The 15,186-nt window shown below is 38.5% G+C and overlaps 1 protein-coding gene across 1 annotated transcript in view; it reads left to right on the forward strand.

Moving 5' to 3' along the window:
* The window catches only part of NOX3 (NADPH oxidase 3), a 39,097-nt gene extending 24,280 nt beyond the window's left edge, over positions 1–14,817 (forward strand). Inside the window, exons 10-13 of the mRNA XM_069850982.1 lie at positions 1,840–2,002; positions 9,032–9,178; positions 12,676–12,800; positions 14,691–14,817. Coding sequence (XP_069707083.1) covers positions 1,840–2,002; positions 9,032–9,178; positions 12,676–12,800; positions 14,691–14,817 — 562 coding nt within the window. The remainder of the gene's footprint in view (positions 1–1,839; positions 2,003–9,031; positions 9,179–12,675; positions 12,801–14,690) is intronic.
* Positions 14,818–15,186: the final 369 nt, after the last annotated feature.

The raw sequence follows: 15,186 nt of genomic DNA on the forward strand, positions 1-15,186 counted from the left end.
TTGTGAAAATAACCAAGTTCCATATTATGCCTCTTTGGGATTTTGGCTCACAATTGCTGTTTTAGCACATTGTCCCAAAATCTAACTTCTCCTACAGTCAGGAGTACTACATTATCACGCTGATCAGCATATAATTAAATTCAGGAAATAATACAAGAATCTGCTAATGTTACTTTTCCAAAACTAAATACTTCCTCTGCCATTCCCAAAGTATAATGCTTCTTTCTAATGAAACTGTGTGGGTTGACAATAAGAATAGGGACAATACAAGTCACAGGTAGAAACAATCTACAGCCCATTTTCTACTCCTCCCTTGGCAAATGCAAATATAATAATTTTTGTCACTTTGTTTACTATCTTCCTACACTACTGAGCCCTCTCTAGATCAAATGAAGGGGTTATATAATGCAGTTTCTGTTTCCACACTTTCTTCTCCCTACTTCTCTGAGTCTTTCTTAAGCTCTCTAGCTATGACCGAGTAAGACATTCAGCTCAATGATGGGCTCTCTAACACCTGAGGATTTAGGGTACGTATGTACATGTTTACATACGTACCCTAAATTAACCTTATTTTGGAGGACGTTTTGAGTGCTCAAGAAGTACACGGCTGGGCAATAATCTGCATAAAATCCATAAATTTTTTAAAAAGTTTATTTTATTTATATCTGAGCCTAGATTTCCAAAAGTTTCATTTGCTATTACACTTGCAGGGCATTTGGAATACTGAAATAAAAATGAACCATGTGACAAGTACAAATGAAAGGGAAAATGCTTGCTAGGATTTCAGGTACACTTTAAGAAGCAACACTAAGGATTCAGATATGTTGTGTCCCTATATTTACGTGTATAGTTGTTTAGTGATCCCTTTCTCTTTTCCTGTTAAACATTTCATTTCTCCTATGTCTACATATTTGTTTGCAGTATTTAAGCTGAAATTTAAAGATAAATCATGCAATGAAGAGCACAAACCAACAGAAAATCTGAAAGAAAGAAAAAATTAATTTTTCTGAAGGATTGGATGTTAGATAGTGAAACCATCTTCCAGAGCACTTAATTATTTAAAGATAGACTGGACAGAGCATTCTAAAGCACTGTGTGTATTTATATTACATGTTGCTAGAGGAATGAATCTGATCATTTAATAATATTTTTCATCTCTAATTTTGACCAAAATGAATGCCACAGTATCAGCAAGATTGATTATAGGAGGCAGTAACATAAACAAGTGTTTCTCCTTACACATTTTGCCTTTATTTCAGATACAAAGTAAAGTATTACTGCCAAAAATGTTTTTCTGAAATACTGATTTTTAGAAAGAGCTGAGAAAACAGTAGTTCCCTTGTATGTTATGACCTCTTCCTTGCTTTCTCTTTTATTACTTTAACGCATCTAAAGAACTTTTATAAATGATTAATACAATCTGTTCCTCTTTACTTTGATATATACAATACAGAAAATAAAGCTCTAAATCAGGATGCTTTTCAGTAATTCATAATTAAATATGCAAATTCCACAGCTAAATTTGGACATGCAATTATATGACTAATCACATTTCAGAAAGCCAGAAAATTGCAATTGCATGCTTAAATAGATGGCCAGGCCCAGACTCACATGGGTGCTCTTGTCCTCTCATTTCAGAAATAACAGTTGGTTTGCAGTTAAACGGCACCCACTGAAAATTAAATGTGTTCATATGGCTAATTCATGTGCAGCTTTGACATGATTTTTTGTCTTTTATTTTAACAGCTGTTTAGTTTTGAAGATTGTAGCCCAAAAAATTTTAACCTTTCTGTCATTTTAAATGTTACTGACCCTTGACTAAATGTCTTGCTTTCGTAGACTGGCCGTGGATGGACCATATGGTTCTGCAACCACAGACGTCTTTCACTACAAAGTGAGTGTGTGCATTGCAGCAGGAATTGGAGCCACGCCGTTTGCCTCTATTTTAAAATCCGTTTGGTACAAATGCTGCAGCCCTAACGCAGTACTGGTGCTACAGAAGGTAGGTGGGAAAGTTTATCACTCTATCAAAAAGCTCAACAAATGAGCCTATTTTTCCACTTTAGAGAGACAATTTAGAGCTGGAGCCTCACTTGAGTGCTTTAACTACCTTTCAGAAGCAGTCACTTGCTTTTCAGCTACCTCATGAGCTGTTGTAGGATACAGTCTCTTGAATTCACTGTCATTTACAGAGGAAGAAGGTATCTGTAGCTGCAGTGTTTTTAGTAAAAGCTGAAGACTTGATTTTCAGCAGCAATTGGAGATAAATGTGGAATGTCTCTCAAAGCTAGACAGATAGTTAGGGAGCTGGAAGAGAAATGAGTCCTGTTCCCTACAAAAAAAAAAAATTAAAAAATGCAAGGTCATCTCAGACAGAAATGAAAGGCAGCACTTTCTCCTTGCCCAGCTGTAGGTCTCATAAGGTCTATAAGGCATGGATGGCATCAAGATAAAACACTTTTGATCTACTAACCTATCTAGTTACACATCTGCTAAGAATAGGTGAAGCAGAACTGGGAGAGGATAGGTGCAGAAGAGATAATGGGTGAAGTAGAGCAAGGGGTAAAAAGGCAACAGGAAAAAAATCATCATTAAATATTCTCTTTCCTGTCCATCATGGCAAGTGGTAGCTTGTGGACCTCACAGCTTCTTTTAGCTCATTTTCCAGTGTAAAAGTTGAATCAGGAACTATTCAACATTTCACATTTCACATTTAAGGACAGATGTTGAAATTGCATTGCAGTGGACAGGCCTCTGAGAGGGTCAGTACATATGAAGCTGATTGCAGGACCAAGGGGCTGATCTTTTTAAATGAAAGGGTGTAAAAACTGGCATCTTAATGACAAGCTGCCATGGAATAAGCAGCTGGGATTTTAGTAACTGAGGAGTTGAGGACAGGTTCAAATTGCCAGGAGGCATCTCTGAGGCAGAAAAAGCACTGAGAAGGGAGGGAAATGAAAATGAAAACACATGCTAGACCTGAAAAGAAGGGTAATTGTAAACACTACCATTGTACCAGAATGATCTTTTCCACTGGAAGGAGAGCTACAACTATCTGTATACATGTTACATATTTACGCTATGAATATTCTATACATATACAAGTAAAATTGTTATTATTGTCGTTGCTGTTGTTATCTTAAGGGGAAATGAATGCAATTTAACTATAAATTGAGAGTATAGTATACCTCATGTGTTCATCCACAGCTTAGGTTGAATCTTGGGAAAGTGTGCCTGCAAAGATAAGTGCATGGTGCCTTCTGCCACGGTTTTCTGCTATAGAGTTCAGTTTTTCTGAATTCCTGTGAAATACAAAAGTATTGTGATTTCTACGACTTTTCTCTATAGCTTGGCTTCCTTACTAGTGCAGTGGGAATAGTGTTGCTTATTTTTCAGAGGTGTTATGAGGCTAAATTTCATTGGTGTTTGTAAAATATTGTGAAAGCCTGGATGAAAGGTGCTGGTGAAGTTCACAGCATTACTTAAAAATTTAGCAGTCATCTTAGTGAGAATGATTACTCTCAGAGTAGCTCCACATTTTTTTCCCATTGGTTAAAAGCTTCCACTTGTGATATAATTACAAATAATTTAATCTTCCTCAAAGTATTCAGCACTCTCTCTCTGCCATGATGAGTACCATAGAAATGTCTATTAAGGAAATAAATAAGAGGTTTTTCTTTTTTTTAACAACTTCGTTTTGATTTGAGTACAGCTATCATTACGCTTATTGAACTAATATTTTTTAGTGTTGCCCACATATGGTTGAGATATAAATACTCATAGCTTCCATAATGTCTGCAGCTGTATAATTTAAAAAACCCAGGAAATCAAAAAGAGCACATATTTATCTAACTGGTTCTGGGTTTTTTTGGGTTTTTTTGCAATGAGGAAGGGCACAACTACTAGTCATGGCTGGAAAGTTTCCGCTGGCTTTAGTTATGCATAAAATGATCTCTTTTTTCACATTAATAATCTCATTTTTCAGATCAGTTCCTTCTGAAATTGGACTGATCCATCAGATGATAGTGCTAGCAAACATACACTTTCTCTTTTATACTACATATGGGTATAAGAAAGGTTCTATTGAGTGTCACCAAAGATCCATCTAGCCCAATATCCTGTCTCCAATGGTGGTTGTTAATGGACACCTAGAGAAAAGTATATAGACTAGAAAATCACATGGTGATATGTCTTTAGTGGACACCTTTCTGCCTTTGAGCAACTTGCAGTTCAGTAATGTCTTGATCCAAGACCAGCATCTCTGTATGTAATATCCCTTAGCAGAATTTTCTGCCATGGATTTGTCTAATTGCTTTGTGAACTCATGTAGATCTTTGACAGCCACAGAAAGTTGTATGAGTAAGTTCAGCTACATACAGTGAGGAAAACAAAAACATTCTCTTTCACTTTCTTTGAGGGCAACCAATCACTCCACCCCAGCCCACAGCCTTCAGCACAATGCACCTTCTCCCAAAGACTTTAAACACTGGGCTCTTTTTGCTGTCAAAAGTAACCACCTTTCTGAAATGTGTTTGAGAACAATTTAGGACTCTTGCTTCCAACTTAGGGGTATGAATTTGGGCCTTGTCCTGTATTTATAGGAAAGACTGCTTGCTGCCACCCTAGCTCTAAGCCAGTGCCTCATGCAGGCTGCTAAACCCCAGTCCTCTGCACAGCCTGAGGTGCAGGTACAGCTGCAACTTATCTGTGACAGCCCACTGCATCAATTAATTCATCCAAGAAAGATCTCTGATCTATTTTGGTACATTACAGCCCAAGGGTGGTGTGATATACTAAGGAACAGGAAGGGCTTTGCAGGGAACTTCCCAGGCGCAGGTATAAAAGGGTGTTGCAGGGATGAGTCATGTCTAAGAAGGAGTAGCAAGAGTCAGGGATTAAGGTGCCTCCCTGGGCATCCCCTCCTTCACTGCCTTGTTACACCCCTTTGGTGAAAAGCTGGCTTTGCCCAGAGCTGCAACCTTACCTTTGTCTTCAGAGAGCAGGGAGTAACAGATAGCTATCAACAGATAATTATGAATGACCTTCCACATGATGGAAGTATATTCTTTCACCTTACAGGAAAGAGATATGGAAGCTTTTGCTCTTGTCTGTTGTACAAAATTCAGGATATGGGAAACTGAATGATAAATACACATGCATTACAAGGGAACAGAGTATTACAGAAATAAGCAGCTACTCAAGACCTTGCATACAGATCCAATTAATAGCAGTACTGCATCTAACTCAATTTGTAAAAAGAGCACTCGGAAAATCTAAGATAGTTTACTTGGGCAAGCCATCAAGCTGATGAATGCAGTCAGTGCAGGTAGGGTGGGTGGAGACTAATGAAGCATAAATCTAAAACGGATTTTTAAGGGCCCTAAATAATTGCTGCCAGTTAATAGTATGAGGCTTACAAGAAAAAAAGATAGGATTCAAAATAACTGTTTAATTATAGAAATGCACTGATGCTGGCTTTATTCTATAGTTTTAATAGGGATTGATTTCATTGTATTTTAATTATACGTGTAATATGTTGTTGTATGCTATGGGCAGCCAGTGTAAAGAAAGGAAGACTTCTTTGTAAACACCATTTACTTTAACATTATATACTATAAGTCCATGTAGACCTAAGGGAAAAGGAGACCTTTTACTCATAGGCCATATTTCTCCACTACCTCTTTTCTTTCTAAGACTATAATCCAAAAAGATTTCTTATAATGACAATCTTTCTTAATCAGAAAATATTCTCCACTTCTAACATATGAAACTCAGAGGCAATGCAATGGGTACCACTTCAGTGGAACCACACCAGGGATGAGCTTAAGGAATTTCTGCAGCTTCAGAAAGCTACATCCTTTCTCAAGAGGACTGTGCCAGAAGTAGTCTGACCCTATCCAATTGGACTGGTTGTTACAGTTGCTAGGTCTGTAACCAGCTAAAAGTACTCCTTCAAGCTCCATAGCTTGATATTCTGGAAACCAGTCTCCCGTTTCCAAGACCACACCATCTCAACTCATCAGCTAGCTTTGCTTCCCCCTTCCCTGAATGTGCTTGGCTCCCAGTCCTGCCCACATGTTCCCAGTTGATACCCTATGCACAATTCATTATTCATCTAGATGCACTCGCCTCCTCTCCACACACGTGTACTAAATATACATTTCCATAAGATGAATTGCTGAAAAGACTTGAGAAATAAGATGATCAAGTAGAGGCTAGAGAAAGAAATTTCTCACTACAGATCAACAGCCACAGTGTAATACAGATTGACAGCACTCAGTGGCCTGATTTTTTAAGTATTGAGAATCTGGAACGTGTGAGGACTTCAGGACTCAGAAACAAAAAGACTCTAAAAAGGTTAAGGCTATAAATATAGTTTCAGTAATTCAAAAGAATGCTGTTGTCGGTCAAAAAAATTAAATACTACAAAGCCAGTAGGCTTGCTTTTTCTTCATAACCTATGACAGTGTAAATCAGCAGCAACCCCCCTGTAAAACAATCAGGTTATATTTAAGGTAAAACATTTAAACAGAAGGGAAAAAGAAAACAGCCAAGATGTCTGGTACTAAAGTTCAGCAGACAGTCCTATTCCTAGGCTGCAAAAATACCCTACTTAGCCCTGAACGCTTTATCTCTGTTTCCTGGGATCATACTTCATTTGTATTTCTTACAGAAACCACAGATGGTCCTTTACAGTACTCTCAGATCTAGGAAACATCTCAAATTACTGTTAGTCTCTTTCACCAAATCTCCAGTGAAGCATGCTGTTACATTTTTCTCCCACCGTCTTAACAGAATATTAATTATTAATAGTATATTAACTTTTCGCAAAATCTCTTTATAGCTTTCTGGTTTCTTCTCTGATTTTTCACTTCATAAGTGTTTAATGTGCATCTTTACCACATTGATCCTAAGGAAAGGGGCTACAATTTCCATACCATTGGGGCTCCCACAGTGATTGCCTTTGGGACAGACCTTCCAGTTTACCTTTGATACTGAGGCATAACAAAAGACAGAGGGACTGGTGAGCACAAAGAGAAATGGGTTGGAGGACACTAAGTGGTTTTGCAACAAGATAAAAATCTCAGCCACAATAAAACAAGTTTCAATGATCCTTTTGTTTAAACTAATATATTCTCTTCTGTGGCATTCGTTTTGCATCTGAAATGGTGTATTTTTAGGCTTCTTCCAAGTGTGTGAATTATTTTTTTTGAGGCACTATAAAAATAATTACACTCAAAATTACATTTTCCACTCAAGGCCTGGTGCCCTGTGTTCAAAAGTAATGATGGGTTGTGTGGCAAGAGCTATAGAACTCGAGTTACAAGACTTGAAATCAGATTTGTCTTATAATTGCGGTTCAGCTGAACATCAGGGTAGTGCCTGGGCAGACTCCCAGACATTCATTCCCTGAGTGGAGCAGGATCTCCCAGTCTAAGTCATCTGCACAGCTGGACCAGGTCAAGACAAGGGACTAAGCTGAAGCCAGGGGGTGGGCTGTACTCCCAACCCCCTTGCAGTACAGCATTGATAGAGGAGGTTTCTAGGTGGGAATTTCCAACTGTCCTGAAGACTCCCTAAGGCACCTCCTGATGTGTCTAAGCCAACTCTGTGTCTCAGTGTGTTAATTAAGATCCTGGGAGAGGAATCGCACCAGTCTTGAGACTCTGCAAGCAAAATTGATTAACTTAGACACAGAAAAGACATTTGCAAATGGCCAGCAGAAACTGTTCCTGCAGACCTGATCAGACAGGACAGCCTTTTATACACAATTAGCTAGAAGATGCTTTCTATGTAGTTAAGACAGTAGATCACAGTAGATCACAATAGATCATGCGCATGCTGGAATGGTCACAATGGTTCCTGGTCCAGATGGCTATAAGAACTGAGCAGAAAAAGGGTTTTGGGGAGTCTCACCTGATCCAGTTGAAAGTGCAACAGCAAGGACTCTTGAAATAGAGACTCTCGTCATCATGCAGACAGTGACTAACCATCTTGCTTGAAAGATTTTATTCCCCATGCAAGCATTACCCTATGCCAAGAATCTAATAAATTAGCTTTTAAAAAATAAAAATCAAAACCAAATAGCTCCAAACTGTTCCATTTTATGACTGACTGCAGTAGAGGAAGAATAATAGTTAGAAACAGTCATAGGGATGATGAAAGGATGGAAAATGAGCTTATCAGTGACCGATCTCAGGAATCTGGTTTACCATAGAGAGTATTATAGGATGACTTGATGCCAGCCTCTAATTTCTACCTAGAGAACAAAATTTTAATAACAGGCTCTCCAATCCAATAGACAACTAAACCAAGATCCAGCATATGGAAGATGAAATTAGAGAAATCTGGATTAGAAAAACTGTAAATTTTTCATAGAGAAGAGGTTTTCAGCCAATCAACAACTAGTCATGGGGCAGTGGTTAATTTTACCCCTTTGGCAACTTTAAAATTACAGTTTCGTGTTTCTCTAGAAATTATACGCTCCAATGCATGAAAAACATTTAAAAAGAAGTAGGGATATTCTGTAGCATGTTTTAAACAGGGTATCTGACTTGAAGAACTCATTTGTATCTTCTGACCATATCAGTTGTTAACTTATGATGTAAGGTCTTGAGAAACAGGAATTCCTTTCTTCAGTGCTGAATGAAATTTAAATTCCATTTAAAACATAACTAAAAGAAAAAAAGCAACCCAAAAAACAGAACCCAAAATTCAAAGAATAGTCATGTTATTTGCAAGAAATGCAGGGTTAGGTATTATAAATCAAAGCTGAGATGCACTGGCAGAGGGAGATGGGAAACTTGTACATTGCCAGTCTTCACTAGCACATTAATATATTCACTCAATGTTTAAGAAGAAAATGAAATTTTTAAAAGATAGAAACTACATGATCAAAATGATATGTAATTATGTTTAAGATTACAGTGGAGAAGAATCACACAGTATGTGGTTAATGAGCTGAGCCATTCATTTGGCAGTTTTATGGAAAGTTTGCTTCTTGTTAAATCTCTCTACTTTTACCTGACAGGTTTATTTTTACTGGATTTGTCGAGACCCATCAGCATTTGAGTGGTTTGCTGATCTTCTGTTCTGTTTGGAAACAAAAATGGCCGAAAAAGGGAAAAATGATTTTCTAAGTTATCATATATTCCTTACTGGCTGGAATGAAAGTCAGGTAACTCTTACAAGTCTGAGTTAATGTACCTTGCCTTTCCAGTATGGTAACATATGGAACAGGAACATAATAAATGATGGATGAAGCAGAGAGACGAAGAACTGTACATACAAAGACACTAAGCTACCTCTTTCCATTTCACATTTAGAAAAACAGGAATGGAGAAACCAAGCCAGTAATCCTTCCAGGCCTACATTTTGTCTTGGGTAGTGCTGATTGCCAGATGTTTTGCAGAAAAGTGCTGAGAGTCTTTCAAGAGCTTGTGAAGGGACACTTTTGTCCATGTCTTTGAAATGGAGGGTTGTATAAAAAGAGTTTGTTTAGTTTACACTTATTATTTAGTATAAATTTTGTTGTTCACATATAAGTCCAGTACACTTTTGAATCCTGCTGTGTTGCCTTTTGGCAACAAAGTCTATGGACTAACTCATACTGTTTGAAAATATATTTCCAAATTTACGATCTTACAATTTAATTGGATCACCCCAACTTGAGGCACTTAATCCTTAGACTGGGACAATCCTATTCAACTTCTTTAGTTCTTATCTAGACCCCGGTGAGTTGATTTTCTCTCCCTCTTATTTTTAATGGATCACTCAGATGACACTGCAATCAGTTAGGCACCTTCCAGAAAAACTCTCACAGGAAACTTTTTGCTCTGCTGTTTTATTTCCTGCTGTCTCTGTTGAATGAAGGAACGTTTGGTAGTGATTAAAAAATAGATTTCATAGAGGTGTTGCCTTCCTGCCTCTGCTGCAACAAAAAAAACATTGTTTCTTTCTGCTTTCCTTAGGGCTTCAGTCAAGTAATGAGGTTACATGCACAAAGCTGTATTTAGAAAAATCTACTCCCACCATGAGGTATACAGCAGTCTTAAAAACCACCACTGTACAGTACCAATATCACAGGGCAGTACTCAAAACCTGTTCTGAAAGAAGCTGTTGAGGAACCTAACAAAACACAAAGGTGCCCTCATCTCTCAATTGTTGTCATCTTCCCACTTTCCTCTTTGGCAAATATCAGGCCAGAGGTTAGGTAGGGAGACAACTACTCTTCCTGGGATGTCTGACTCTCCATTCATGTGCCCTGCACTTTTCTGAGGTGTCTCCTTCTTTTCAAACCCCATCATCCAGTCTTCTGTTAGCACTGCCTTGTTATCCTGTGCTGCCAGTTAGGTGACACAGGAGCATCCCTGGAGCTGTGCTGCCTCCCTGCCTAGACTGGTACAGCTCTTGCTTCCGGAGCACCCCAGCATTCCACCTCTAAAGGGCTGTGGGGGAAGAGGAATGCTTTTCAGTGTCCGCTTTTCCTACTCTGACCAAGGCCAGAAAACTGTGCTGGGTAATAGCTCAACTGTCTTCAGAAATCCACAAAGTTCCCTCAGCTCATAGGTCTTACTTATCTTTAGTAAATTCCAGCTCATCACTCCTCAAAACTTGACCTTGAGCACCAGTAATATTTAGATGATGCTTCTCTACTTTTCCTTTAGCAAACAACAAAACCAACATTCTCCCTGTTATCTCCCTGTCTCACCATACAGATGACCAGGTGGCAGGTGAAGCTAAACCCAAGAATGATGGGCAACTTACAGCTTCTAGTGCACCCTCCACTACCTGCAGTTGTTTACTCCTCAGACATAATGTTTCCTTAATGCTTCGAGCTCTCTGTAGATTCCATGTTGGCATCAGATGGTCAAACAGATATGGAGATATGGCACATGTCTGCCACTGCTTGAACAAGAAATCATGCTTCAGCCTATTTCTCCTCACAATGCCCATCAGATTCCTGGGCAACTTCAATACTGTGAACTATAACAAGGGCTGGCACCAAAAATCCTGGAAAAGTTCCACTTAATGTGAACAGAAATAGCCCATCTGCTTAGTGGCACAATTTTACTGTAACCAATTACAAAAATCTTGCAGTTCCTAACCTCCCATTCTCACCAAACACTTCAAGGTTTTTCTTAGACTATTCCAAGTCCTCTATGACATTGGCTCAAACTAACAAGAAGAACCTTTTTAGAAACATGACCTCCTGTGACAACTGTGCTTGACCAGAATAATTGAGTTGTTAAACAACGTGGAAGACTCATTAGCATAAGAAATATACAATATTCCCAGGAAATGGATCTAAATTTCAGCAACCACTTCTGCAAGTGATGATAATGATGCCTAGTTCATGCTAGGGCCTAAACTAAATGCAAATCCCATTTTTTAACTTAGCTTTCCTCAAGTAATTTCTTGACACTGATAGTAATGAAGATAGTCTGTAGTGAAAACAAGCATATTACTTCTACACAATAGCAGCACAATTAGGATAGACAGTTGTTTTGTTTTTAAATGCACCTGGGAAGCACTCAGACAGCATAGTAATGAGTGTAGCATAGGAGCTGAGAGACAGTAAATACCCATGAAAATCAGGGTTTGTTTTCTTGGCACTGGGAGGTGTGCAGCTCACTTAGTTCAGTGCTTCACTTAAGCTGATCCACTTTCTACACATGCCCCCATCTGAGGAGAACAGTCAAACCATTCAGGGTTTTACCCCTGCCAAGCTGGTACATCCACTGTCTTTTCTATTTGGACTTACTTAAGGTGCATGTAATTGCTAATATTTAATGTCAAACCATTCCAGTACACTTTGTTTTCTTTCCTAAACTCCAGCTTAGCCTTTAAAATGGTACTGTCACTTCAAGATCTGCAATCAAGGAAGTGTATAGGGTGAGATATTCAAAGGCTCACAAAAGATTTTGGAATCTAAGAACTGCCCGTAAAAGCACAGAGGCACTTACACCCAGGCCAGTAAAGACAGGCAATTAATCCCAACTGATTTCAAACATTTCATCTCAAGAAGGTTAACTTCTTTGTGGTCTCAGGCACTTTTGGAAATTTCTTTTACACTTTTAGTCATTTTGTAAACTCCTGAGTACGTCTCTCCTCTCCTCTCCTCTCCTCTCCTCTCCTCTCCTCTCCTCTCCTCTCCTCTCCTCTCCTCTCCTCTCCTCTCCTCTCCTCTCCTCTCCTCTCCTCTCCTCTCCTCTCCTCTCCTCTCCTCTCCTCTCCTCTCCTCTCCTCTCCTCTCCTCTCCTCTCCTCTCCTCTCCTCTCCTCTCCTCTCCTCTCCTCTCCTCTCCTCTCCTCTCCTCTCCTCTCCTCTCCTCTCCTCTCCTCTCCTCTCCTCTCCTCTCCTCTCCTCTCCTCTCCTCTCCTCTCCTCTCCTCTCCTCTCCTCTCCTCTCCTCTCCTCTCCTCTCCTCTCCTCTCCTCTCCTCTCCTCTCCTCTCCTCTCCTCTCCTCTCCTCTCCTCTCCTCTCCTCTCCTCTCCTCTCCTCTCCTCTCCTCTCCTCTCCTCTCCTCTCCTCTCCTCTCCTCTCCTCTCCTCTCCTCTCCTCTCCTCTCCTCTCCTCTTTTCTTTCATCATGAAGTAGCATTATTGCTTTCCCCTCTTATTTGAAGTATACATTGTTGACTCTAAAATTACTATCTTGTAAATTTGCCTTTAGGCTACTCACATAGCCCTACATTATGACGATAAGATGGATGTAATTACTGGTTTGAGACAGAAGACCTACTATGGAAGGCCAAACTGGGACAACGAGTTCAAGCAACTAGCTGAAAACCATCCTAGGTAAGGCAGGTTGGTTTCTGATCTCGCTAGGTAACTCTTTGCTCAGCATAAACAGTGGGAGAAGGGGAGGGCAACATTTCTAAATGACCCTTTTAAAATAATTCAGTTTTTTTGCGGTGTGGAAGGAAGATTTATGCTTAATGAAGCTTTTAATGAAGAAATCTCGGAAAGAGAATGCCAATAAAATCTAATTTTTGGACAAGAAAATCTAATATTTAGAAGTATTTCAATATCCTGGCCTTTGTCCAGATATAATTGAAACACACAATCCAATTACTGTTCTGCACAAAGGACAAAGTAGCATTAATTTCCCTTGAAGATGGTTATTAAAGAGATAAACTGTGATTTTTTTCTTATGATGTCAAGGATATGTTTGTTCCCCTAACATATTTGGCTACTCTTGCAAGACTATGCTGTTTTGTTATTAGTTCATCTCTGCTGGCAAAGACAGTTCATTTGAACTTGGTGGATTCGCTAGTGGTCTGAGAAAAGCTTCTTTGTTCCTGAAAGCCTTTGAAGCAAGAATTTGAAATGTTTTGTGCTCAGCAGTAGGAAATTCCAGAATCTTTGTGACTATATAATTTACAAACACTTACCTGCTAATGCAAAATAAAGGCTTCCAATTGAGAGATGGAGATACATAAAGCAAAATAAGAAAACTTTATTTAAACATAAAAAAGACCCAAGAAAAGAGTTGAAAGGGAGAAGATCAAAGAGAATACAGTAAACTATCAGTATACCATAAAACTGCAAAAATAACACTCGATGGAGGTAAAAACAAATACAATATGAAAAAATCAAAAATAATTAAAAAAATCAAAAATAATAAAAGTCCAAGAGGAGAAAATATGCTTTTTGAAAGACCTTTTATAATTATTCAATATAAGAATACAGAATCTTGTGGCATTTCCTTAGAAAGCCAGTGCTAAAGTGACAGAAAAATCTCTTTTTGCTTCTGAACTATGTTTATAGTCAATGTTGAGCTTTATAAAGAAAACCTTGGCTGACACAGTGTCTTTCAGTGACTGGAATATACCACTCCAACTTAAACCTAGTGCAATTGAGCACCAGAATAATATGGTCACTACTTCTGGAAATGATGCCTTGAGCACCCAAATCATATCTACACCTTCTCCTTTACAGGAGCAAACTTTTTGAAACTCATGCCATCAGTTGTCATTTGCACTGTGTTTGCATAGATTGAGTTTTCCCCAGTAGCACCGTATGCGTGTGTATCTGTACACACATATGTTTTAAAGCAGTATATGCTGTGTACTTAATTGCAAACCCTTTAAGGCACTTTGCAGCAAGTAACCAGGTTTCCATCTCCCTGTAACAGACTCATGTGCTCATGAACACAACACTTTTTAACACTGGTCATGTTCTTACTTTCTAAGAACTACTTTTTATAAATGTAGTTATTAAATGAGCCATTTAATAATTTTGCATAGGCAGAAAAGTGTTAAAATGTGGTGGGGAGTGGGGGAAGAGAGAGAGTAAGAAAACTGAAGTAACTGAGAATTTTGTGTGGTTTTTAGAGAAAAAAATTTAATTTGGCTGGAGGAAAAAGTATTGAACATTTTCAGCCCAAGCTAAATGTTTGCTTCTCTGATTAAAAAACCCTATGAAGATAAAATCGAAAGAACTACCATTTAAAATACTTTTTGACTTCTAATATAGCAATCCAAATAAATAATGCAATAAGATACAATAAACACTAAAGTATTAAAATAATTACACTGTAATACTTTATGACAGTAAGACAAACTTTTTTCACACATACTTCTCAAAAAGCCATTTCAAAAGATGCAAAACTGGAGACAGACAAAATGTACAAGTTTAGCCCTTTACTTTGCTACCTTCTTGTTTTTGTTGTTATTGCAAATACAGCAACAGTATTGGAGTATTCTTCTGTGGACCAAAGACTCTCTCTAAGATCCTTCAAAAGGCATGCAACTCGTATTCATCAGTTGATCCAAGAGGAGTTCAGTTTCACTATAACAAAGAAAGCTTCTAAGCTGCACTTCTTAACAATGCAATAGGTAATACTAAATTGCATATTTTTCCTCACCTTCTACCACCCTTTACTCCGCAGCATTCAAGCCAGATATTAGTTTTACACTGAAATAGCTGCACCGACTTCAGTAGAAAAATACCATTCTATACTAACTAATGATTTGGACATCATCATCAGCCTTTCTTTCAAAGAACTGAAGGGCCAATTCTCCATAGCTTAATTAATGATGCTGTGAATTCATCTTAATCTGTGTGAAAACAAGCACAAGCCACTAACCTTTGAAGAAAGGTTCCTAATTTCTAATCTGAATCTTCCTCCTTCCCATTTAAAGCCATTCCCCCTTGTCTGGTCACTGCAGTCCCTGATTAA

The sequence above is a fragment of the Phaenicophaeus curvirostris genome, chromosome 2 (assembly GCF_032191515.1).
Source record: "Phaenicophaeus curvirostris isolate KB17595 chromosome 2, BPBGC_Pcur_1.0, whole genome shotgun sequence".
NCBI lineage: Eukaryota > Metazoa > Chordata > Aves > Cuculiformes > Cuculidae > Phaenicophaeus > Phaenicophaeus curvirostris.